The 25,805-nt window shown below is 42.3% G+C and overlaps 1 protein-coding gene across 1 annotated transcript in view; it reads left to right on the top strand.

Moving 5' to 3' along the window:
* Window positions 1-25,805, top strand: part of LOC311516648 (myosin-IIIa-like) — a gene marked incomplete at its 3' end in the record, with an annotated part of 191,094 nt that overhangs the window by 157,278 nt on the left and 8,011 nt on the right. The window contains exons 4-5 of the mRNA XM_084620947.1: window positions 10,506-10,610; window positions 12,040-12,139. Of these exons, the coding sequence (XP_084477073.1) occupies window positions 10,506-10,610; window positions 12,040-12,139 (205 nt within the window). The remainder of the gene's footprint in view (window positions 1-10,505; window positions 10,611-12,039; window positions 12,140-25,805) is intronic.

Below are 25,805 nucleotides of genomic sequence, written 5' to 3' on the forward strand. Positions count from 1 at the left end.
GGCGATATGGAGAGGTCCAAGGACCCTAAGTGGACAAGGGAACACAGTCACTCGGGACCAAGAAGGATACTTCAAGGATCTCGAAATCGGCACTGACCGCTTCAACTAAACAAACTACTTTGAGTATGTCAGCACCAACCAAGCCCCCAGCACGTACATGGCCCTCAGTGCCATCTACTGGTTGTTCAACAGAATGCACTCCACCTTCGGGACCGGAAATATCCACAATCTCTGGACAACCACTGATACCAATGATGCTCCTGCTGGTACCGCAAGAGTTCTGATACCCAAGAGACCTGATTGTCGCTGACAACCCAGAGTCTCCACTCTCCATACCAAGCTCTCCACAGTGCACACCTCTCCCCTGGAGACACAACTCCTACCACACCACTCTCTTTCATCACCAAGGACTGCACCACCCTTCTCCAGTGAGGAGAAGGAGGAGTACTCCATTTCACCTGGCACCGCACCATTATATCAAGGGCTACACAGAGAATCATACTACCATCCTTGATATCAGAGACCAGAAGCAAGCCAGGTCCCTGATATGGACCCCCATGGATGCAACCCCATATACCAATTCCCCCCCACGGGTACTGTTGGGACCCTTGGGCCACGTATAGGTCATGCTTTCCCAAACCACCCCGAGATCAAAGACAGGCACAAATACACTCTTCATCCTCATCGGTCTCTAGGCCTCCCGACCTAGAGCCAGATTTGTTAGAAGAACACGAGGAAGAAATGGAGGAAGATATTTCACCACCACATCTCCACATTGGCAAAGATAGCACTCCCAATCAATGAGGCCTTGTTGGACCCAGCCAAGGTAATCTGGCAGACCCCAGCATCAATACCACCTCCCTATAAGCGAGCAGACAAAGTACTATGTCCCTGCAAAGGGGCATGGAATTCTTTTCCCATCCTATTCCCAACTCCCTTGCGGTCAATGCAGTACATGACAATGTGACAAGGATGACAACGCCACTCCAGGGCAATCCCATATGACAGGGACTGGAAGAGACCAGATCTCTTCAGTCACAAGGCATATTCCACACCTACTCTCTAGTTTCACATTACTAATTACGAGGCACTTCTAGCCAAATACAAACATATGAACTATTTGAAAGTCACTGAATTCAGTCAACATCTCCCAGGGGACAAAAAATGCCCAGTTCCAGGCACTGATGATGGAAGGAGAACTTCTGGCACATACAGCACTACATGCCTCACTGGATACCGTGGATATGGTGGCCCAATTCATCGCAAATTCTGTGGTAATAAGACAGGTCTCATCACTGCAGGGTTCCCCAAGGAGCTGCAGACTACTGTGGAAGATCTGCCATTTGAAGGACCTAAAGTATTTGCCAAGCACATTGAATCCCTTCATTCATTGAAGGATTCCAGAGCTACTCTGCATTTACTCATCATCTATACGCCAGCACCAAAGAGAAGACAGGGTTGATATCAGCCTATCCCAAAATCTCAACCTCCTCATTTAACCCCTTAATGGCATTATGATCCACAATGCAGGTGAGAGAGACCTCCTCCCAAATGCAGACATACATCAACGCAGGCAACTACACCTCACCCATCCACCTTCAAACAACAACAAGGTTGTGAGATGACTCCCACTGGTCCAGATGCCACAACCATCCAGATTACTACGTCAGTTTGGCGACCATTTGACCCCCTTCTATCAGATATGGTGACAAATCACCCCCAACAAGCGGGTGTTAAGAAATTGCCAGAAATAGGTATTCAATTCTGTTTCTCTCTCTCTCTCATCTACCCACCTCTCCCTTTCCAGTCCCTCTTCAGGGACCCTTCCCGTGAACAGCATCTGTGAGAAAAAATAAACCATCTTCAGCAACTGGAAGCCATAGAACTGGTCCCATTCCAACACAGAGGGAAAAGTTTTTACTCCCATTTTTTTTCTAATCCAAAAGAAGTCCGGCAGGTGGACACCTATCATAGACTTGAGGAACCTCAACAAAGTTGTCAAACTACAATGATTCAAAATGGTCATGTTATTAACAATAATCCTGACAATGAAACAGAGGGACTCGTTCTCGGCCCTCGACCTCAAAGACATGTACTTCCATATCACCATATACCCTTTCCACAGGCAATTCCTCAAATTTGTCCTGAGGTCCGACCATTACCAGTACAAGGTACGACCCTTTGGCCTCTCTACAGTGCCCAGAGTATTTTCCAAAGTCCATGCAGTGGTGGTGTACCTCTGTAGATGATAATATAATGTTCCCATACCTAGACAACTGCCTACTCAAGGCTCTGTCCAGAGTCAACACATTCGAAGCTGTAAGAACAACAATGGACCTTTTCTTGAAACTCAGCCTCCAGATAAACATGCAAAAATCTACACTGAAACCAGTCCAATGTCTGGAGTTTATTGGTGCCTGACAGAGCCTCCTCACTGCTCACAGACTTTCTGCAAAAATCAGTCTCATCTCCACCATGAGAACCAGCCCACAGATCTCCACCAGAACTTATCTACAGTTGCTCAGTCATATGGCAGCAGCCACATTGATCTGTCTCCAGGGATGGCTATGAACAGTGTATGTACCCCACAGGCACAGCCTGAAAGTAACTTCGTTTGTTCCCACTCAAGGTCAAGGACTCATTAGACTGGTGTAAACAATCCCAAAATGTCTGCATGGGAGTTTCCTTCCTCCAACCACCACTATCCTTGATACTGACAACCAACACCTCCCTACTTGTTTGGGGAGCTCATCTACAGACCCACACAGTGCAAGGAAAGTGGTTCTCACCGGAGTCCGCATTACACATCAAATTACATGGAATTACATGCAGTCTGCAATGCATACCTACACTTTCTACCAATAGTCAAACAAAAGACCATAAGAGTAATGATGGACAACATCGCCTGCATGTCTTATATTAACAGACAAGGGAGAGCAAGGTCCCAATCGCTATGCACAGAAGCACTAAAATTCTGTTTTAAAAAAAAACAACTGTTCAATAACTTCTCTCTTAACCAAAGTGCACTTGCAGTTTTGTAGTTTGGGTTAGTGGACAAAGTCTGGCAGTGGCCTGCTTGGAACTCTGGTCTAAAGGACAGCTGGCACACAATTACAGAAATCGTGATAATGGTGCACAGCCGACCAGAATTGGGAAGGTCACTTTAGGACTCCTGAAGGACCTCTCCCCTCTTTTTAGGAAGAGCCCTTTGAAAGCTGCTCACTATGTCAGAAGTCGGAGCTAATCAAGCAAGAACAGTCTGTAGACAGCAACAGCTCAAAGATAGTGTCCCTTAACTGATTCCTGCTTCTAGACTATGCTACCTGAATTGTATCATGATTGGATTACTCTTGTCTGCCAAATACTGACAGCATGTTTGTGACTGTACAAGACCATTGACAATCCATGCTATGAAAAGCTTAGTCTAGGAGGGGCATAGAAAGTGTGAGGCTAAACCAATAAAAGGAAGTATTTTTTTCACACAACACAGTCAGTCTGTGGAACTCTTTGCCAGAGGATGTTGTGAAGGCCAAGACTATAACAGGGTTCAAAAAAACTAGATAAGTTAATGGAGGGTAGGTCTATCAATGGCTATTAGCCAGGATGGGCAGCGATGGTGTCCCTAGCCTCTGTTTGCCAGAAGCTGGGAATGGGTGACACAGGATGGATCACTTGATGATTACTGTTCTGTTCATACCCTGTGGGGCGCCTGGCATTGACCACCGTCGGAAGGCAGGATACTGGGCTAGATGGACCTTTGGTGTGGCTAATTAGGGCCATTCTTATGTGGAACTAGTGTATTCAGTGTGGCAACACCTCTGCCACATACCTACCTGGACACCAGAACACCACCGTAGGTTCACTGAGCAGGCAGTTCTCACAAGACCATGAGCAGGATTTGGACACATCAGCCCGAGAACACATACTCAGCCACAGGGAATTCCCAAACATAGATCTGTTTGCCACACCCAAAAGAGCCAAATGCCCACAATTCTGCTCAAGAGCAGGTCTGGGAGATTCATTCCTCGTTATATCAGATGCATCTCTCCTTTATGCCTTTCCACCCTTTCCCTTACTATTCAAAGTGCTTCACCAGGGGCAGGTGGAATGAGCCAGTCATTCTCAGTCCCAACATGGCCATGCCAGATATGTATCCTTACCTTGTATACATGGTGGTCAGTCCATCAGTCACCCTGCAGTTGAATCAATATTCCTCTCACAGGACATAGGCAAAATTCTCCATCCAAATCTAGAACTCCTCCATATGAAGGCATGGCCCTTCGTGGTTCCAGGATACAGAGATGACCTGTTCAGAAAAGGTAAGAGATTCTTTTAAATAGAAAATGTTCAACAACTTGCTATGCTAATGTGCATAAATAGAAAAGATTCCAGACTTGGTGTGACACCAAACATGTCTCAGCAATGAGCGCTCCTTTTCCACTCATTCTGGATTACATTCTAGAATTTACAAAAAGAAAAGGAGTACTTGTGGCACCTTAGAGACTAACCAATTTATTTGAGCATGAGCTTTCGTCAGCTACAGCTCACTTCATCGGATGCATACTGTGGAAACTGCAGAAGACATTATATACACAGAGACCATGAAACAATACCTCCTCCCACCCCACTCTCCTGCTGGTAATAGCTTATCCAAAGTGACCACTCTCCTTACAATGTCTATGAAAATCAAGTTGGGCCATTTCCAGCACAAATCCAGGTTTTCTCACCCTCTGCCCCCCCCCCCACAACTCACTCTCCTGCTGGTAATAGCCCATCCAAAGTGACCACTCTCTTTACAATGTGTATGATAATCAAGGTGGGCCATTTCCAGCACAAATCCAGGTTTTCTCCCCCCCCCCCCCCCCCACAAACCCACTCTCCTGCTGGTAATAGCTTATCTAAAGTGACCACCCTCCTTACAATGTGTATGATAATCAAGGTGGGCCATTTCCAGCATAAATCCAAGTTTAACCAGAACGTCTGGGGGGGGGAGGGGAGGGGATAGGAAAAAACAAGGGGAAATAGGCTACCTTGCATAATGACTTAGCCACTCCCAGTCTCTATTTAAGCCTAAATTAATAGTATCCAATTTGCAAATGAATTCTAATTCAGCAGTTTCTCTCTGGAGTCTGGATTTGAAGTTTTTTTGTTTTAAGATAGCGACCTTCATGTCTGTAATTGCGTGACCAGAGAGATTGAAGTGTTCTCCGACTGGTTTATGAATGTTATAATTCTAGAATTCTAGAATTTAAGAGATCAGAGCTATTTACAAGCTCCTTTCATGTACCTCTGGCTGCCATTACTGCATTCCACTCCAAGATAGAAGATCATTTGATACTTACCCTCCGAATAGCAAAAATATTCCTTAAGCACCTACAAAACCTTTACCCCAAAATATGCGACTTTACTCCACCTTGTGATCCTAGCCTAGTTTTGCACTGTCTCAACAGCCCTCAGTGAACCTATCCATGAAAACGGCGTTTCTCGTCACCATCATATCCACCTGACAGGTAGCAAAAATAGGTTCTGTTGTGTACAGAAGGTACACTGTCTCTTACAAAGATAAGGTCATGTTATGACCACAACCAAAGTTCTTACCCAGGGTACCATCCTCTTTCCATCTAAGCCAACCTGTCCACCTTCCCTCCTCCTTCCCCAAACCACCTGGCAACCAGCATGAAGCCACACTATGCACCTTGGATGTCAGATGAGCACTAACTTTTTATCTCAACAGAACTAAATCATTCAGACAGTAGCCACGCTTCTTCCTCTCTGTTGCTGAAAGATCGCAGGGATCGGCCATATCCAAACACGTGTCAAAATGGATCTTGGACTGCATACACCTTTACTACCAATGACCCAAACTTCAACCCCCAGCTGGAACTCGGATGCATTCCACTCACTCAGTGTCCACCTCGATAGCCTTTCTAAACAATGTACCAATTACTGATACATTTGTAAGGTGGCATCCACGAACACCTTTAGTCAACATTATGTGATCATCTACTGTGTGGCATTAGATGCCCTACTAGGACGCACTGTCCTATCCTCCTTAGTAGATGTCACTCCAAAGCTCTAGATTTACAACTAGGGGCACTGCTCTACAGTCATGTACAGTGGCACACCCACAGGGACACACATCTCAAAGAATCTGAGTTACTGCACAGGGCTAGTAACCTTCTCGTTTCATTGAGAGAATCTCATAGGATGAAGTTCACCACAGGGCAGAGGGTCCAAGGCCTTGTGCAGTACTTAAAAGCTATATTTGAAGTTCAAGTCTTGCCAAAGACCATATAAAATTTCTTCATTAACATCTGAAATTTACTTCTCTGCAAGGACCAGCTTGTGGCATAGGCACCACGTAAGCCCTTGAAACAAGGGCTTAATTGAGACTTAAGTGGTGGATAAGATTTGTGCTGTCTGCACAGAATTTTGGACATGGGTGAATTTCATTTGTAGGCATCATGACTTTCAGGGACATAGTTCAAAAAGTGGCATTAAGGTGTAGACTTGGGTAGTACAGCAACCTTAATTCAATATTTTCCCATCTGAGTCTTAGTATTGTCTTATAGTTAAGATAAATATATATTCAACATTGCTAGTTTACCTTGACAGCTTCATCAAGGGGGAAAATAACCACCTACCATTTGATCTCTACTTAGCAGCATGGTGGCAAAGCAGCAAGGAGCTGCTAAGCCAGTAAAAATAGGCAATAGAAATAGAAAATGAGATTGGGAGATGTATTTTGCCCATGAGGTCTTCTGTGGGCTGTGTAAAAATAGAGCAAGGTTAATACTAACCTGATTTCCCCTCCCACCCCGCCCCCCCCAGCTCAGAGAAGAGCATGTGGCTAAAATGTCTCCTCTAATCTCACTTTCTGTTTCTAGCTTGTATTTTAATAATATTTTTCCTTTTTCAACAGCCTACATTGTAACACTTCTCCAGTTTTCTTTTGGCATTCCTGCATCCCAACTGTCGGGAAAAAAGGGTCTAAATGTTATAGAGAAAAACAAAATGAATTTTGGCTTGCATGTCCGTATATTTAATGGTTATAAGATTGAGGCATTTGGATCTTCAAGCCTTAAAATTAAATCTCCCTCAGTAAGATTAAGATTCATTATTGAACTTCCATTGAACTTCAAGTGCACTCTGTATTTCAGTTCAAAACTTGTTTACATGCCCCTTTTTACATTCTCCCAGGCTGTCCCCTGATTCACCAAATAGTAAAATCATTGCAATTGCACACTACTTCATATTACCTGGTCCTCCTCTGAGTTGTTAACTTATAATGGGAAAAGTGAAATGAAACAGAGTTAACAGAAGCAGCATAGCTGAGAAAGTATTAAAAAACCCTGCTAATCTCCCAGCTATTTGAATGTGAGTTTTACGTCACTACATAAAGACTGACCCAGATGTATTGACAGGTTTCAGAGTAACAGCCGTGTTAGTCTGTATTCGCAAAAAGAAAAGGAGTACTTGTGGCACCTTAGAGACTAACCAATTTATTTGAGCATGAGCTTTCATCAGCTACAGGTCACTTCATCGGATGCATACTGTGGAAAGTGTAGAAGATCTTTTTATACCACACAAAGCATGAAAAAATACCTCCCCCCACCCCACTCTCCTGCTGGTAATAGCTTATCTAAAGTGATCACTCTCCTTACAATGTGTATGATAATCAAGTTGGGCCATTTCCAGCACAAATCCAGGTTTTCTCCCGCCCCCCCCCCATGCACACACACACAAACCCACTCTCCTGCTGGTAATAGCTTATCTAAAGTGACCACTCTCCTTACAATGTGTATGATAATCAAGGTGGGCCATTTCCAGCACAAATCCAGGGTTTAACAAGAACGTCTGGGGTGGGGGGGAGCACCTTGATTATCATACACATTGTAAAGAGAGTGGTCACTTTAGAAAAGGTATTACCAGCAGGAGAGTGGATTTGTGTTGGGGGGGTGGAGAAAACCTGGATTTGTGCTGGAAATGGCCCCACTTGATTATCATACAGATTGTAAGGAGAGTGATCACTTTAGATATGCTATTACCAGCAGGAGAGTGGGGTGGTATTTTTTCATGCTTTGTGTGTATAAAAAGATCTTCTACACTTTCCACAGTATGCATCCGATGAAGTGAGCTGTGGCTCACGAAAGCTTATGCTCAAATAAATTGGTTAGTCTCTAAGGTGCCACAAGTACTCCTTTTCTTTTTCCAGATGTATTGAGTATTCCTTTTTTTTCCCCCCCGTGGAACAGTGTATTTCTCACCAGATGACCAAATCAGAGAACATTTTCTTTGACCAGAAAGACTGGCAAATAACCAACCCTTTCAATCAAGACCATGCTACACAAAAAAAGAGACCTCTTTATCAGAAGCAGAAAATAACTTGTTTTGTTTGTTTTTGCTTCCATGTCTAGTATTTGATAAAGGAACAGCTTGTTTATTTAATTTATTTAATAAATGTTCTGCCACCTAACGCTTAGAGCCAAATACAGATGTAGTGTTAACAGTGCAACTCCATTGAATTAAACAAAGTTGCTCTCATTTACATCAGGTCTGACTGTCCATCTGTACAATTAGTGTTACAAAAGTGAAAGTAGAGGTTCCTGGAGCCCAGGAGAAATTAATAGTGCTTCCAAAAAAGGAAAAGCTGGTGAAAAACGGAGGCCATAAAGGTTTAAGATTTTTGGGCTCAATCCTTCAAGGTGCTGGGGATTCTGAACCCAATCCAGCAAAGCACTTAAGCACATGCTTAACTTTCAGCATGTGACTAGTCTCATTCTGTTGACTTCAATGCAACAACACACACTCTTAAAGTTAAGGATGGGATTAAATGTTTGCCAGGACTGTTGCCATAATGGTCAGCAACCTGCAGGGTTGAGCCCTATATTACCTGAATATAGAAAGCTCTTACAGCAAGACTTTGATACTGGGTAGTGCCCATTTAGGTGTTTGGTTGCATTAACTGTACACATAGAAATAATTACAGTAGGTAAAGAGGTTAGTGTTTAAAAACAGCCATTTATACAAAAACCAAACAGTTTCTTCCTTAAGATGCAAATCTTTTATTAGTGCATTTTTTGCCTAGAGAAAACACCAGGGTGTCACAGGGTTCTTAGGACAGAAGAACATAGATAAAATAGATAGGTATCTGACATCTGCAATTCTTGAGTTGAAAGGTTTTATTGAAAACCAGTGTACTTGATTTGAATAGGCTACAGGATCTATAGTCAAATGGAATTACTACTGTATGTTATGTTCATGTAATCTTATCGTTTTACACTTTATTATGGGAAACTACTGAGCCTATACTGCATAATGCCTACAACATAGTTCATTGTTTTATCAGAGTATTCTACTTTTTGGAAGAGAAAATGTACATGCAAGTTTGACATCATTGTGAATGTTTTAAAAGTGCTGACAGTACTGACTAAATCCTCCCATGTACATAATTGCTGCAGGCAGACTGGATTATAAAAATTACACCATGGATTTATCCTAATGAAGAGTTTTAAGTGACTAAAGTGAACATGTGAAATATTGTAGCCTCAATCAATCAGCTCATATTGTGCATTACACTAAGTCACTAAAAGACCTACATTTTGAAAAGTAGATTGTCTTCTAGGCTTCTCTGCATCTAAATAGTTTTTCTTTTGGAGACATAACTGCAATGTACAACTAGTTCCAGGGTCCAAGAAATATAAAGACGGATTGTTGAGGTCCAAATGGCATTTTAGATACCGTGTAGTAGAGGGGCTGTTGGGAGCTGGTTATGGAGCCCTAACCCAGAGCCACTTGGTCCTGGTGCAAGGTAGCAGCTCCCCTGCATCTCTAAGGCATGTGTTACTTGGTAATGTCCCTGAGGAATCTTATGTCGGTGGAAGATCAGGCATTGAAGAGCTGCATTCCACTGTGCCCCAGTAATCCCCCCAGTATGCCCCGACATGCTGCTTCCTCTTCTTGTATCAGCATCTGGGGAGACAGCTGATGTAGATGGCAGCTAAAACAGCAGCAGATTTCTCTATACAGGGGAAATTCTCCACTGGCTGTCTCCAGCTGTCTTAAATCCATTTTGCACAGTGTATGTGGTGCCAAGTGTACTGAAGGAGACGTGAGAATCCAAGTCATAATTATCTGTAGCACTGATACCCTTGCATTTGATGAGCATTAGGAGCTATCAAAATGTCTCCACAAAATGTCTCTTTAAAAGCACGACAGTAATTTTAGCTTCAGAAGAAAGTTGACATCTAGATAAAAAATTAGAGAGATAAGATGTTGTATGTGTATTTGTAGGAAGAGAGGAGACAGATGCAGAAAGAGGGAACAATGTTGGGTATAAAATGTAAAGACAATTGTTTGAGTAGATATTATGAGCACTAAATACATTTCATTGCTAGGTTATCAGCTTAGTAGGATCATGTGTAGGTATGAAAATGGAATCTACTGAAAACTAGAATCGATATGATCACTTCTCTCCTTTAATTTCCATCATGATCTTTTTATAGCTATGCAATGGAGGATCTGTGACTGATCTGGTGAAAGGATTTTTGAAGAGAGGTGAAAGGATGGACGAACTTGAAATTGCTTATATTTTACATGAAGCTCTTATGGTAAGATTAAAAACAGTCAATGAATGGACAGTCCAGTTGACAGCCTGAGATATTCTTTGAATAAACTTTGTCTACACTGCCCCACAGTTTGGATTCTGCAGGGGTGCAATAGCAGTGTTCATCAAATTACAGCTCTGCTGTAATTCCCCTGTGTGGAAGCGGAGGGCACGAACTTAAAGGCTCCTAGTTCACATTACTGTAAATCCTGTTTGAAGAGTGCTATTTACCATGAACTAGGAACCTTTGCGTTTGTACCCTCAGCATCCACATGGGGGGTGCACTTTGGTGCACTCTATTGTTCATATCCCTGTAGTCCAAACTGTGGGGCAACGCAGAAAAGCCCTTAATTTTTTTCAACAAATGAATATATATATTCCATTTTAAAAGCATGATGTACAGGTCAGGGATTTTTTTAATAAACATTTTTTTCACTGGAAAATGCTGATTTATTGAAAATGAACTTCTTTATGGGAAAGGGTTGGCTTTCACAAATTTTTCAACTTAAAAAAAATCTTGGGAGAAAAATACTTTGAAATTGTCAAAATGTTTTGTTTCAACATTTTCTAAACAAAAAATTTTGGATTTCCTGTTTGAAATGACTTATTGTGAAATTTAACTTAATTATAGTAAAAATATGTTTTGGAAAAATGGTAGAAATTGAAACAAAGGATTTCAAAATTATCAAAACAAAATGTTTTCTTTTTTCTTCAGGTCAGATTTTCAGTTTGCCAAAATTTTCTAGATTGACTTTCCCCCCAAATTGGGGGGAGAGATGATTTTTTTTTTTGATATCTCAAAAATGTTGATGGGATGGGAAAGCCATTTATAACCTGATTCTAGTGCAACATACCAAAAATACTGTTCTGTGTCTCTTGTTGTGGGGCAGCATCTATTTTGTAATTAAATAATGTACAACAAATTGAAATCTCTCAAAAGAAAAATCACTGTAGCTGATCAAAACAAAATATCTTTATCCTTGCTATTTAATTAGAGTTTGAGTTTCTGCACTGAAACTATTATTAGACCTTAGAACTTTTCTTTGTTTTTCTGTTTTAATGGTCCAATATATAACCAAGATTAATAATGCCTCTTTATTTCTGTCATCATACAACTTATCTACCAGAAAAGGAAATCACTAAAAGTCCGTTTATCCCACATTGTTGGTTGATAGTTGACTCAGTGTTCTTTGAATAAGAATAGCATTTCTAGAGGGTTTGTACCAAAAATGCTAGGAGAAGTAGAAATCAGAATCAAAATACACTGACTATGTAAGTGTCCATATATTAGAAAATGAAATGGTAGTTCATTTTTGGACTTGGAGGCTGTTCTCATTTTGAAACTAAGTTTAGAAAGAGAGAAAAAACATAGCACAAAAATATCAGCAAAGTTAATACACAGAATGTGAATGGATTTATAACTTATTTTTCAGGGGCTTCAGCATTTGCATGAAAACAAAACCATCCACCGTGATGTAAAAGGAAATAATATCCTATTGACCACTGAAGGAGGAGTTAAACTTGTGGATTTTGGTATGTTATGTTTTTACAGACAAAGTTGTAACTTTAAAACATGGTGGGGAGACGTGTAAAAGTTAACAGTTAAGAACAGCTCATTTAATGTTTTGATTTAGATTTGGACTACTCGTTTTAAAAAAAATCAACTTAACTGGTTTGAAATTAGATAATATAAAGGAACACAAATTATTCATGGATACAGAATATCACTAACTATGGTCTTGGCAACTAGTTTACTAACAGTGTTTAGATAGTCCAGAGGTGGGCACTACGGCCCACAGGCCACATCCGGCCCACGGGACTGTCCTGCCTGGCCCTTGAGCTCCTGGCCAGGGAGGCTAGCCCCAGGCCCCTCCCCCCACAGTCACGCCACCGCGTGGGCAGCGCGACTGGCTCTGTTTGAGCAGCGGGGCTGCGAGCTCCTGCTGCTCTGAGCGGCATGGTGGGGTGGGGGGGTTGGATAAGGGGCAGGGGGTCCTGGGGGCAGACAGGGAGCAGGGGGCAGTTGGATGAGGCGGAGGTTATGGGGGGGGGGTAGGCAGTAGACGGGGAATAGGGAGGATTGGATAGGGCATGGAAGACCCGGGGGGGCCTGTCAGGGAGCAGGGGTATGGATAGGCGTCGGGGGCGTTGGATAGAGGGTGGCATCCGGGGGGGGGGGGTTTGGGGCCGGGGGTCCTAAAAGGGGGCGGTCAGGGGACAAGGAGCAAGGGGGGTTGGATGGGTCGGGTGTTCTGAGGGGGGCAGTCAGAACACGGGAAGTGGGAGGGGGCAGATAGGGGGCAGGGGCCAGGCTGTTTGGGGAGGCACAGCCTTCCCTACCTGGCCTTCCCTACAGTTTCGCACCCTGATGTGGCCCTCGGGCCAAAAAGTTTGCCCACCCCTGAGTTAGTCTGATTTAGATTGTAGTTAGTACATGGAGTCTGGAATGACCTCATGCTAGTTCAAAGAAGTGAGGGATGCACAACCTTAACGCTGTATGTCATAGGGCCATAAAGGATATTGTGGAGAATAAGGAAGTTCTTCCCAGAGAATCCAGCCCAATGAGTTTAGCCATTGATTTCAATAGGAGCTGGATCAAGCCCTGAATGATATTCTCCCTTTCTTAATGAAAGGTTCATTTCATTTGAACAGAATGCAGAATTAGATTTATGGTGGTCAACATTTATCCTACTTTTAGTGAATGAAATTTATCAGTGTGGACAATGAGGGAGTTCTGTATGGGTGTGTGTATATATGTGTATATAAATAACCTGTGATTTCAGCTTACCTGTGTGGTATTATCCTGTCTGGCTGCACAGAATTAAATCAAAGAGCAAGGAATCTTCCCACCCCCCCTTTTAGGCCTGTGTCAGAGCCTGTCACAATTGAAGTCCTTGTGCTCCAGGGAACGTAGGAACAGCACCCTCTGCCCAAGGCATGGAGGGGTAGGGAGAAAGTGGATCCAGGGCCCAGTTGCCTCTCTACATCAGCTTGAAGATTGATGCAGGCCACGTGGGCAGGTAAGGGGGGTGAGGGAGAAGGAGGGAGAGGAGCAAATTACTTTCCTGAAGGATGGTGCAGACTCTGCAGTCCCCCTGTGCACCAGGTTGGTGAGGGAACGATCTCTCCATGAGCTTCCCATGGGGCTCTTTGTCTGATTACGTAAACAGGCAGAGAAAACCAGTGATTGAGAGATGAGCCAATGAAAGACATTATGGAACATAATTCCAGAGAAGAGTACATTATCATTCTGAATTACATATATGATTATATAATAGCCTAAGTTACACTTTCTTCGAGTTAGAACATAGGTTTTTTTTTTTCTTAAATAGCTCTCTGTGTTAGTAGGGGTCACAAACAATAACTGCTAAACATTAACAACTTAATTGGCCTTTAATAGCAGAAGTGGCTTTCTTTCCTTTGTGCCTTTTGTACTCCTGAAACTTGTAGTACATAATGCTGTACTGTCATCTGAAATTGCCAGCAAGTTAAAGAAGTATGGGCTGGATGAATGGACTATAAGGTGGGTAGAAAGCTGGCTAGATTGTCGGGCTCAACGGGTAGTGATCAATGGCTCCATGTCTAGCTGGCAGCCAGTATCAAGCGGAGTGCCCCACGGGTTGGTCCTGGGGCCGGTTTTGTTCAATATCTTCATTAATGATCTGGAGGATGGTGTGGATTGCACCCTCAGCAAGTTTGCAGATGACACTAAACTGAGAGGAGAGGTAGATATGCTGGAGGGTAGGGATAGGATGCAGAGGGACCTAGACAAATTAGAGGATTGGGCCAAAAGAAATCTGATGAGGTTCAACAAGGACAAGTGCAGAGTCCTGCACTTAGGACGGAAGAATCCCATGCACTGCTACAGACTAGAGACCGAATGGCTAGGCAGCAGTTCTGCAGAAAAAGACCTAGGGGATACAGTGGACGAGAAGCTGGATATGAGTCAACAGTGTGTCCTTGTTGCCAAGAAGGCCAATGGCATTTTGGGCTGTATAAGTAAGGGCATTGCCAGCAGATCGAGGGACATGATCGTTCCCCTCTATTTGACATTGGTGAGGTCTTATCTGGAGTATTGTGTCCAGCTTTGGGCCCCACACTACAAGAAGATGTGAAAAAATTGGAAAGCGTCCAGTGGAGGGCAACAAAAATGATTAGGGGACTGGAACACATGACTTACGAGGAGAGGCTGAGGGAACTGGGATTGTTTAGTCTGCCGAAGAGAAGAATGAGGGGGGATTTGATAGCTGCTTTCAACTACCTGAAAGGGGGTTCCAAAGAGGATGGATCTAGACTGTTCTCAGTGGTAGCAGGTGACATAACGAGGAGTAATGGTCTCAAGATGCAGTGGGGGAGGTTTAGGTTGGATATTAGGAAAAACTTTTTCACTAGGAGGGTGGTGAAACACTGGAATGCGTTACCTAGGGAGGTGGTGGAATCTCCTTCTGTCATAAATATAAAGAGAAGGGTAAACACCTTTAAATCCCTCCAGGCCAGAGGAGAAACCCTTTCACCTGTAAAAGGTTAAGAAGCTAAGACAACCTCGCTGACACCTGACCAAAATGACCAATGAGGAGACAAGATACTTTCAAAGCCGGGGCGGGAGGGGGGAAGCGTTCTCTCTGTCTGTGTGATGTTTTTGCTGGGACCAGAGCGGGAATGCAGGTCAGGACTCCTGTAAAGGGTTAATAAGCAATCTAGTTAGATATGCGTTAGATTCTGTTTTGTTTAAATGGCTGATAAAATAAGTTGTGCTGAATGGAATGTATATTCCTGCTTTTGTGTCTTTTTGTAACTTAAGGTTTTGCCTAGAGGGATTCTCTATGTTTTGAATCTGATTACCCTGTAAGGTATTTAGCATCCTGATTTTACAGAGGTGATTCCTTTACTTTTTCTTCAATTCAAATTCTTCTTTTAAGAATCTGATTGCTTTTTCATTATTCTTAAGATCCCAGGGTTTGGGTCTGTGTTCACCTCTGCAAATTGGTGAGGATTTTTTATCAAGCCTTCCCCAGGAAAGGGGGTGTAGGGCTTTGGGGGATTTTGGGGGGAAAAGACGTTTCTAAGTGGGCTCTTTCCCTGTTATATTTGTTAGACGCTTGATGGTGGCAGTAATAAAGTCCAGGGGCAAAAGGTAAAATAGTTTGTACCTTGGGGAAGTTTTAACCTAAGCTGGTAAAAATAAGCTTAGGGTTTTTTTCATGCAGGTCTCCACATCTGTACTCTAGAGTTCAGAGTGGGGAAGGAACCTTGACACCTTCCTTTGAGGTTTTTAAGATCAGGCTTGACAAAGCCCTGGCTGGGATGATTTAGTTGGGGATTGGTCCTGCTTTGAGCAGGGGGTTGGACTAGATGACCTCCTGAGGTCCCTTCCAACCCTGATAGTCTATGATTCTATTAAATTTGTTCTTTTGAGCATTAGTGCTGCCTTTCGAGAAGCATCACTTATTCTAGTGTATATTGAACACAAATTGCATATGCATATTGTATCATGGAACCTATTACCCTAGCATCTGAGCACCTCACAATCTAGAATATATTTACCCTAGCAACAACCCTGTCAGGTAGGGATGTACTATTAATCCAGTATTACAGATGGGAGACCCAAGCACAGACTATCAGAGGCATGAAGTTCTGGAACAACCTTCCAAGGGGAGAAGTGGAGGCAAAAAACCTAACTGGCTTCAAGACTGAGCTGGATATGTTTATGGAGGGGATGGAATGATGGGACTGCCTAGGATGGCATGTGACCCATTGGCAATTACCAGTAGCAGAAATCCCCAACTGCTGGAGATGGGACACTAGATGGGGAGGGCTCTGAGCTACTACAGAGAATTCTTTCCCAGGCATCTGCCTGGTGGGTCTTGCCCACATGCTCTAACTGATCACCATATTTGGGGTTGGGTTGGAGTTTTCCCCTAGGGTGGAATGGCCGAGGCATGAGTCACTTGCAGGTTTAAATTAGAGTAAATGGTGGATTGTCTGTAACTTGAAGTCTTTAAATCAAGATCTGAGGTCTTCAGTAACTCAGCCAGAAGTGAGGGGTCTGTTACAGGAGTGGGTGGTGAGGTTCTGTGGCCTGCAATGTGCCAGAGGTCAGACTAGATGAACACAATAGTCCCTTCTGGCCTTTGAGTCTATGAGACAGACTAAATGAGTTGCACAGGAAGTCTTTGGAAGAGTAAAGGATTGAACCTGGCACTCCTGAGATCCAGGCTGGCACCCTAACCACTAGACTAGCCTTCCTCTTTTGGCATGGCTATGAATAGGTATATTTTATGAGATGAGTCTGTTTTCTAGTGAATATATTCAGCTAATCAGTCTACTAGACTGTGTGAACTTTTCTAAAATTTGTTAAAAATTTTGTTTTTCTTAATTTTACTTAATTCGCCTTGTGATAAGCAATATGTTAATATGTATTAATCTCAGAATATTATCACAGCAACATGCATAATGGGATTTTCGAAAGCTATGAGATGCCAAACATTCATTGAAATCTGTCAGCTCCAGCAGGCACCTAAGTACCTTTTAAAGAACTGGCTATTTGTCATCAAAATCTGTCTGGAACAACTGACAATACATTGTTACACCTCCATTTGCAATAAAAATCCACACGTTCATCCATATAGTGTAATTTTACTTAGAGCCTGATTTTTGTGGAGCACTTACTGACATGGACAACCACTTGTGAATAGTCCCACTGGATTCAAATTAGTGTGTGTGTGTGTGTGTGTGAAAATAAGGTTGTTTCACCCATATGCTAAGGGTTGGACAATTGGGTTGTTAATCTGGATTTAACAGGGGCACAAGGGCCTAGGCTTCCCCAGGGTTGCCAAAACCTGCGGCTTATAGACTAGATATTTCTTAGTATGAGCTGCTGTTTCCCAGAAAAACAAACTGTGCACATACATGAAAAAATATGTAATATTCCATTGTCTAGAAAGGTGCATTAATCAACCTTGTTATAACACTGATGCTTATCGAAGGTCATGCCCCATGCCGTCAGGTGGAGTCAAATCTTTACACAATGTGTAATTAGACTATGGAACTCACTGGCACAGGAAGTTGGTGGTGCTAAGAGTCTATCAAGATTCAAAAAGAGATTGAACATTTGTTTGGATATCAAGAAAATCCTGAGTTATCATAATTAGGTATAAATATTGGAAGAGATATTAAACCTCATGATTCAAGGTTTAAGCCAACCTGTAACTATTAGAAACCAGGGCGAGAGCTATTGATGGGGGCAAATTATCCCATGTCTCCCTATTCTGCAGTTCTTGCACCTTCCCCTGAAGTAGCTGATACTGGACTAGATATACCTCAGATCTGATACATGGCAATTGCTATGTTCCTAAACCTCTCAATTCTCTCAGCCCAAGTATCAAAAATGTCTAATCACCTTAATATTTAGATATGCCTGAGGACACATAATCGCATAGTGAAAATTCTCTTAAACCTCTGCTGTGGATGAAGTGCAGAGGTGAAAGTAAGCTGGTATGGTCCGGTACGGCTTACTGGCAAGAGCCAGTACACAACTGACTGTACCAGCAGTGGGCAGCTTCCTTGGCCGGCTATTTAAAGGGCCCGGGTTGCTGGCAGCAGACGGAGCTCCGGGCCCTTTAAATCGCCACCAGAGCCCCGCTGCCAGAGCCCCAGGGTAGCAGCAGTGGCCTGGAGCCCCAGGCCCTTTAAATCGCTGCCCAAGCCCCGGGGCTCCCAGCTGTCGCCGCAGGTACCGCTACCATGGGGCTCTGGTGGTGATTTAAAGGGCCCAGGGCTCCCAACCGTCGCTACCGCAGCAGGAGCCTGGGCCCTTTAAATCTCAAGTTAAAGGGCCTGGGGATTTAAAGGTCCCACCACCTTCTGGTTGAGGACCCACCTCCCTGCTCAGGACTCCGGGGTACCAGTAAGTCCTTTAAGTTACTTTCACCCCGACAAAGTGGGTTCCAAGTGGAAGATATGGAGAGAAGGCAATACAGTCCAACTATTGTACATCTCCATAGCACATAGATGGATGGAAACGTATAAAACTGTTCTGAGTCTAATATATAATATTTATTGCAAGAAAGGTTTGCCTCAAAGCAGTGGGACATGGGCAGCACTGACTAGTGGCTGAGTTATTACCTGCATATTCCTGAAATAGCTTTGCATTGCAATGCAAATGGCACATGTTAAGTGTGAAGGTAAAACATTTGTCTTAATTTTGTACATTGCACTTTAAAAAAAAAATGATCAAATGTTTTTAAAGCAATTCCAAAGTAGTAACTTTATAGTTAAAAGTTTCATGAGAATGTCACCTGGCCTTGCATTCAGAATGACTACAATAATACCCTTTGTTTGATTTAGAATATAGGAAGCAGAGAGGTTTATGATGGATGCAAGTTAGCATGACTAAACCAGAGACTTATCCTGACTGTGACTCATCAGTGAGAAATTGAGTGGAGATATTTGAAATTGGCATTACTTTGATTAATACGTGAACCTTTCTTCGTAGTAGAATTAGAAGTTGCAGATATCCTTAGCTAGCTCAACTCTAATTTTAAAAATGTAATAAGATAATGATTTTTTTTCAGAATAAGAAAGTAATCATTCTGTTCTCCAGATATTTGAAACAATCAAAGTAAAGAGCCATGCAAATCTAAACTTTGTTGACACTTCAAAATAGTCTTTTATTACTCTGAATTGTAAATTAATTGTCTTGCAACCTACCTCTAACCTGGTAAAAACATGTTTCTTTATATAGAATGTTGTGTGAGAGACTTTCTTTGGTAATGCATTGTTAGATTTAATCTCTTTTTACCATAGGTGAGATTGAAGACATTTTAGGTAGTATTAAATTAATGTATACATTAACTGGCCTGGCATTTTTTTGTTTGTAGGAAGGGTACATAATAATTTTCCACTGTATGCATCCGATGAAGTGAGCTGTAGCTCACGAAAGCTTATGCTCAAATAAACTGGTTAGTCTCTAAGGTGCCACAAGTACTCCTTTTCTTTTTGCGAATACAGACTAACACGGCTGTTACTCTGAAACCAATAATTCCTTTGACGTTTGTAACTCATTGACACTATACTGCTTCTTGCATTAAAGGCTTGAGCTTTATTAACATTTTTACCAGAAGTAGTAATCTATTAGTATAGTTGTATAAAAGCTAGGGATATATGGATGTGCTAGTTGTCATAGTTTGTTGGGTGATATTCACACCTCTTTTGTATCCAGAAATACAGGCCAAATTTTAAAAATTGAGTGCTTAAAATTAATCCATGTTTAGGCACCTGAAAGGAGTAGACTGACTTTCAATATGCTGATTCCCCTGCCAGTTCCCTTATAATAAGACCAGAATGATTAGATTGGACTAAACAGTTCAGCTTGTTCCTCTCCCAATACTATTTAATATGAATAAGGGTAACTACATAAAAATGAGGAGGCTAGTTAAATGGAAATGAAAAGGAATAGTCATCAGAGTGAAATGTCTGTAAGCTGCATGGAAACTTTTAAAAACACCACAACAGAGGTGCAAAGTAAATGTATATCCCAAATAATGCACACACACACACCATGAGGACCAAAAACAATGCCACCATTTCTAAACAGAGTAAAAGCAGCTGTTAGAGACAAAAGTGCATCCTTTAAAAATTGGATGTCAAATCCTACTGAGAAAAATAGAAAGGAGCATAAACTCTAGCAAGTCAAGTGTTAAAGTATAATTAGGCAGGCCAAAAAGAATTTGAAGAGCAACTATTAAAAGATACAAAAATATTTTTGCTATTAGTTTTTAAGTACATAAGGAGCAGGAAGCCAGCCAAACAATCAGTGGAGCCACAGGATGATGGAAATGATAAAGGACCACTCAGGGAAGTCACGGCCATCGCAGAGAAGCTAGATGTATTGTTTGCACTGGTCTTCACTGCGGAGGATTGAGGGAGACTTCCACACCTGAGCCATTCTTTTTAGGTGACAAATCTGAGGAACTGTCCCAGATTGAGACATCATTAGAGGAGGTTTTGGAACAAATTGATAAACTAAACAGTAATAAGTCACCAGGACCAGAGAGTATTCACCCAAGATTTCTGAAGGAACTCAAATATGAAATTGCAGAACTACTACTGTGGCATGTAACCTATCATTTAAATCAGCCTCTGTACTAGGTGACCGGAGGGTAGCTAAAGTAAAGCCAATTTTTTAAAAAGGCTCCAGAGGCGATCCTGGCAAGTACAGGCCCATAAGCCTAACTTCAGAACCAGACAAATTATTTGAAACTATAGTAAAGAACAGAATTATCAAACAGATAAATAGAATATGGTGGGGAAGAGTCAACATGACTTTTGTAAAGGGAAATCGTGCTTCATCAAGCTATTCAAATTCTTGGAGGGTGACAACAAGCATGTGGACAAGAGTGATCCAGTGGATATAGCGTACTTGGATGTTTAGAAAGCCTTTAACAAGATTCCTCACCAAAGGCTTTAAAGCAAAGTAAACAGTCATGGGATAAGAGGGAAGGGCTCTCATGGGTTGGTAACTGGTTAAACCAGGGGTGGCAAACTTTTTGGCCCGAGAACCACATCCAGGTATGGAAATTGTAGGGCGGGCTATGAATGCTCACGAAATTGGGGGTGCAGGAGGGGGTGAAGGCTCTAGGGTGGGGCCAGAAATGTGGAGTTCAGGGTATGGGAAGGGGCTCTGGACTGGGGCAGGTGGTTGGGGTGAGGGCTCAAGCTGGGATTACAGGCTCTGGGCTGGGACCAAGGGGCTCAGAGGACAGGAGGGGGATCAGAGCTAGGGCAGGGGGTTGGGGCACAGGAGGGGGTCAGGAGTGTAGGCTCTGGGCAGCGCTTAACTCAAGCAGCTTCCAGAAGCAGCGGCATGTCCCCCCTCCAGCTCCTACACAGAGGCGTGGCCAGGCATCTGTGTGGGCTACCCCATCCGCAGGCGCCATCCCTGCAGCTTCCATTGGCCCCCTGACTGCCCCTATGCATAGAAGTCAGAGGGGGGACATGCCACTGCTTCCGGGAGCCACACAGAGCCATGGCATGGGCAGAGCAGGGCAAGCCCTGGACTCCACACCCCAGCAGGATCTCGAGGGCCAGATTAAAACATCTGAAGGGCTGGATGTGGCCCCCGGGCCGTAGTTTGCCTACCCCTGGGTTAAAAGATAGGAAACAAAGGGTAGGAATAAATGGTCAGTTTTCACAGTGCAGAAAGGTAAATAATGGGGTTCCTAAAGGATCTGTACTGGGACCAGTGCTCTTCAACATATCCACAAATGGTCTGGAAAAGGGGGTAAACAGTGAGATGGCAAAGTTTGCAGACAATAGAAAATTATTCAAGATCGTTACATCCAAAGCTGACTGTGAAGAGTTACAAAGGGAACTCACAAAACTGGCTGACTGGGCAACAAAATGGCAAATGAAATTCAAAGTTGATAAATGCAGAGTAATGAACATTGGCAAACATAATCTCAACTATACAGAGTAAATGATGGGGTCTAAGTCAGCTGTTACCACTCAAGAAAGGGATCTTGGAGCAGATTGTGGATAGTTCTCTGAAAACATCTGTTCAATGTGCAGTGGCAGTCAAGTAAGCTAAAAATTTTAGGAAAAGGATAGACAATAAGACAGAAAATATAATAATACCACTACATAAATCCATGGCATGACTACACCTTAAGTACTGTATGCAGTTCTGGCACCCCATCTGAAAAAAAGATATAGTAGGATTAGGAAAAGTGCAGAGAAGGGCAACAAAAATGATTAGTGCTATGGAACAACTTCCATGTGAAGAGGGATTTAAAAGATTGGGACTGTTCATTTTAGAAAAGAGATGACTAAGGGAGAGTTATGAAAGAGGTCTATAAAATCATTAATGGCTTGAGGCAAGTGAATAGGTAAAGGGGTAAATAACCTTTTTCTAACACAAGAACTAAGGCTCATCCAATGAAATTAATAGGCAGAAGGTTTAAAACAAGTGTAAGGAAGTACTTCTTCACGCACCTCACAGTCAACCTGTGGAACTCATTGCCAGGGGATGTTGTGAAGGCCAAAAGTATAACTGGGTTTAAAAAAGAGTTTGATCATTCATGGAAGATAGATCTGTCAATGGCTATTAGCCAAGATGGCTAGGAACACAACCCCATGCTCTAAGTGTCCTTAAACCTCTGACTGCCAGAAGCTGGGACTGCAAGACAGGAGAGATCACTTGATAATTGTCCTATTCTGTTCATTTTGTCTGAATCATCTGGCATTGGCCACTGTTGGAAGACAGGATACTGGGCTAGATGGGCCAATGGTCTGACCCAGTATGGCCATTGTTATGTTCTTAATAAGGCCAACTCTGAAGTCATTTTTCAGTCCTTGGATAAATCTCCATTAGCCTTAGTAAGGATTTCAGGTTCAGGACCAAAGTCACTTTAGGAAAAGACAATCTGATCATTAATATGTTGTTTCTGATTCGCATGTCTGATTGACACTGAAAATCTATCCAAAAATGACCTCCAGAAGTTTTCCAAACAGTAATAGAAAACATATTATTCTGAAGCCATCTCACCCTATTGCATTCTCAAATTGTATTGTCCTACATTAGCTGTAAATGCTGTCTGAATCATTCTACAAAATGCAATCATTAATTTAAATGATTTCATTTTAAAGTATTCAAAAATAAAAAGAATTATCCCTCTGCCCTCAGCTTATCTTCAGCAGTGAGTCATAGTAAGGCTTAGTATTTGTGTTAGTCATTCTAGCATGCATCCATAATAAAGTTGTCTGCTTCATTGATTCAGATCAAGAACAGGGTATAATTGTGTTGTCATTTCTCCATACCAGATAACATGACATTCATGTGTTACTTTTAAATGACATTTTAATATAGAGGTACTAATAGAAGCCAATAAAAGCAAAGAACTTCAAAGTTAAAGCTTCCTCAGTAAAGAGCTTGTCAGGCTGCTTTGAATATGAGCCCCATAAAAAAATCTGAATTTTCCAAAGGGGAGAACCCTTTTTATAGACCAGGATCAGAGTTACTGTCCTGGTCCAGTCACAATCATTGAACAAGCTTTTCCTATTAATTCACATTTAGATGCCATGGGGTACCATAAATGTTATATAATGCATAGAGCAGTAATCTAATGTCGTGTACTGTAAATTATGTTAGACAAAATAGGCTGGAAAGTAGCTGGATCTGGCCAGCAAAATAATTCCCCAACATGGGGGAACTCAGGCACCTGGCAGGGTACAGAGTGGGCATTGTTAGTTCCTGTGCCACTCATCCATTCAGCCCTGGAGCAGGGGACATGAAAGAGCAAGGCCAGGGGCCGGCCACAACATGCTGCACATTAGCTATGCTCACCGGCATATGATCCTTTAGGGATCATGGCCTGCTAGCATAAGGTAGAGCAGCCCCCATAGGTTAGATTGGTCCAGTTTAGATTCATGTCTGAATTTAGCCCAAAGGATTTTCAGTCCGAACTTTGAATAACTTTACTTCTCTGGGCTTATGTAAAAACAATTTGTTGCCTATTAAAACAGAATTACAGAGAGTCATCTAAAATGTCTCTGTCACCTTCAGTACTTTGAAGTAAATCAACACAAGAACTATGCAGCAAAAGCACCTGCGTGCCTCTTTTATGAATGGTTTTAAAATGTGTAAAACTTGTTTAGCTTGTGGTTTTGGTTTTTAGGGTGGGGTTTTTTCTGTTTTTTGTTTTGTTTTTGGTCACTGTCTCTGCTCACCAGGGTGCTTCTGACAGTTCTAGAACTATTTCTATGGTGGCACATCTGCCTGTATCTTCATTCTGGCCTATACATTTTATGAAACATGCTTTGATCTTTTCCAGTGACATCGATCCAAGCCCTATAATTCCTATATTCATCCTTTTTAAATACTAGCCTTTCATTTTTGGAGTGATGTGGAGTCATACAACCTGTGTAGGACCTTCCTGCTTTCTGTTTAGGATTTGTACCCTGGAAAGCATGTTCTTCCTGGAAGAGCTTTGTAACTCTGGTTTGCCTATGTTCCATCACAGTTTCTGCCTCTGGCAGTCTGTTCCATACATGAATTAACTTTTATGTAATGAGATTTTTTTTATACCCCTTTCAAGCCGGGTTCTTTCTCAGCTCTTGGTTTTCAGCTGGTTACATTCATAATAGTTTTATGAAACCCTCCTGTGTGTATTCATTGTTCAAGACTAGCATTCTGGAACTCCTGGGTTCTAATTCTGGCTCTTATGCTGGGTTTGGGGGACCTTGCCTTCTGATGCACCATCAGACAGCTGAAATGTTGCAGCTCTATCATAGATTGTTTTAAAATAAGCATGTATGCTCTCCCTACATCTTTCTTCTCCTACTCCCACATTCCTCATGATCTCTTTTCTCCAGCATCCCTAGATCTAGAATCCTGAACCATAAAACTGTTTTAGGTTTTTCTAAAAAAGAGTCAAAATGCTGCTGCAAAAATCATCTTCCTGGCTCATCATTTCAACTGCATTATGCCTTTCACTGGCTCCCCCTTCTCCATCACATCAAGCACAAACTACTTTCAAGACTCTTATGACTTAACCCCACTTTCTTGTCATCTTTTACATGATATAAAGCCATCAACCCTGTCATAGTGATGCCAGCCTTTATAGCCAATTAGTAAAACTTCCCAAGAAGCACCTTCACTCTTTCACTCATGCCATCCCTTATGCATGGGAGGAGCTCCGTGCAGAGATCTGCAAAGCAACTATGTTGTTATTCTCCTTGAAATGTCTTCTTAATACCCACCTATGCTGTGATGCTTACAAAACACTTGACAATGGTTATGCAGCTGCTGTGCTCTGCCTGATGCTTATTATGCTAATAGTAATTGTCTCACTGTCACCTTGTGCTCCCTCCATCTGTTTGATGTATTCCCTTGTCTATTGTCATATATTTAGATTGTAAGCTCTTTGGTGCAAGGACCACATTTTTGTTATGTGTACAGTGCCTATCGTAATGTGCCTCCAATCTCTGACTCGGGGCTGGGGGAGCTATCACAGTATACATATATATATATTTGATAATAATAATTAATTAATAAAGGACTCCGTTGTTGCACTACGATTTGTTTACTTAGTTTAAGTCCAAGATCATAACTGAGTAGCTCTAGTTCTCAGGCATTTCTGCTCTGCTAATGCTTGCAATGTGCAGCTTGTATGATACCTGCCGTCTGAGGGTACTTACACAA

The sequence above is a fragment of the Lepidochelys olivacea genome (genome assembly GCF_965140295.1).
Source record: "Lepidochelys olivacea isolate rLepOli2 genome assembly, chromosome: 2".
In the NCBI taxonomy this organism is placed as follows: Eukaryota; Metazoa; Chordata; order Testudines; family Cheloniidae; genus Lepidochelys; species Lepidochelys olivacea.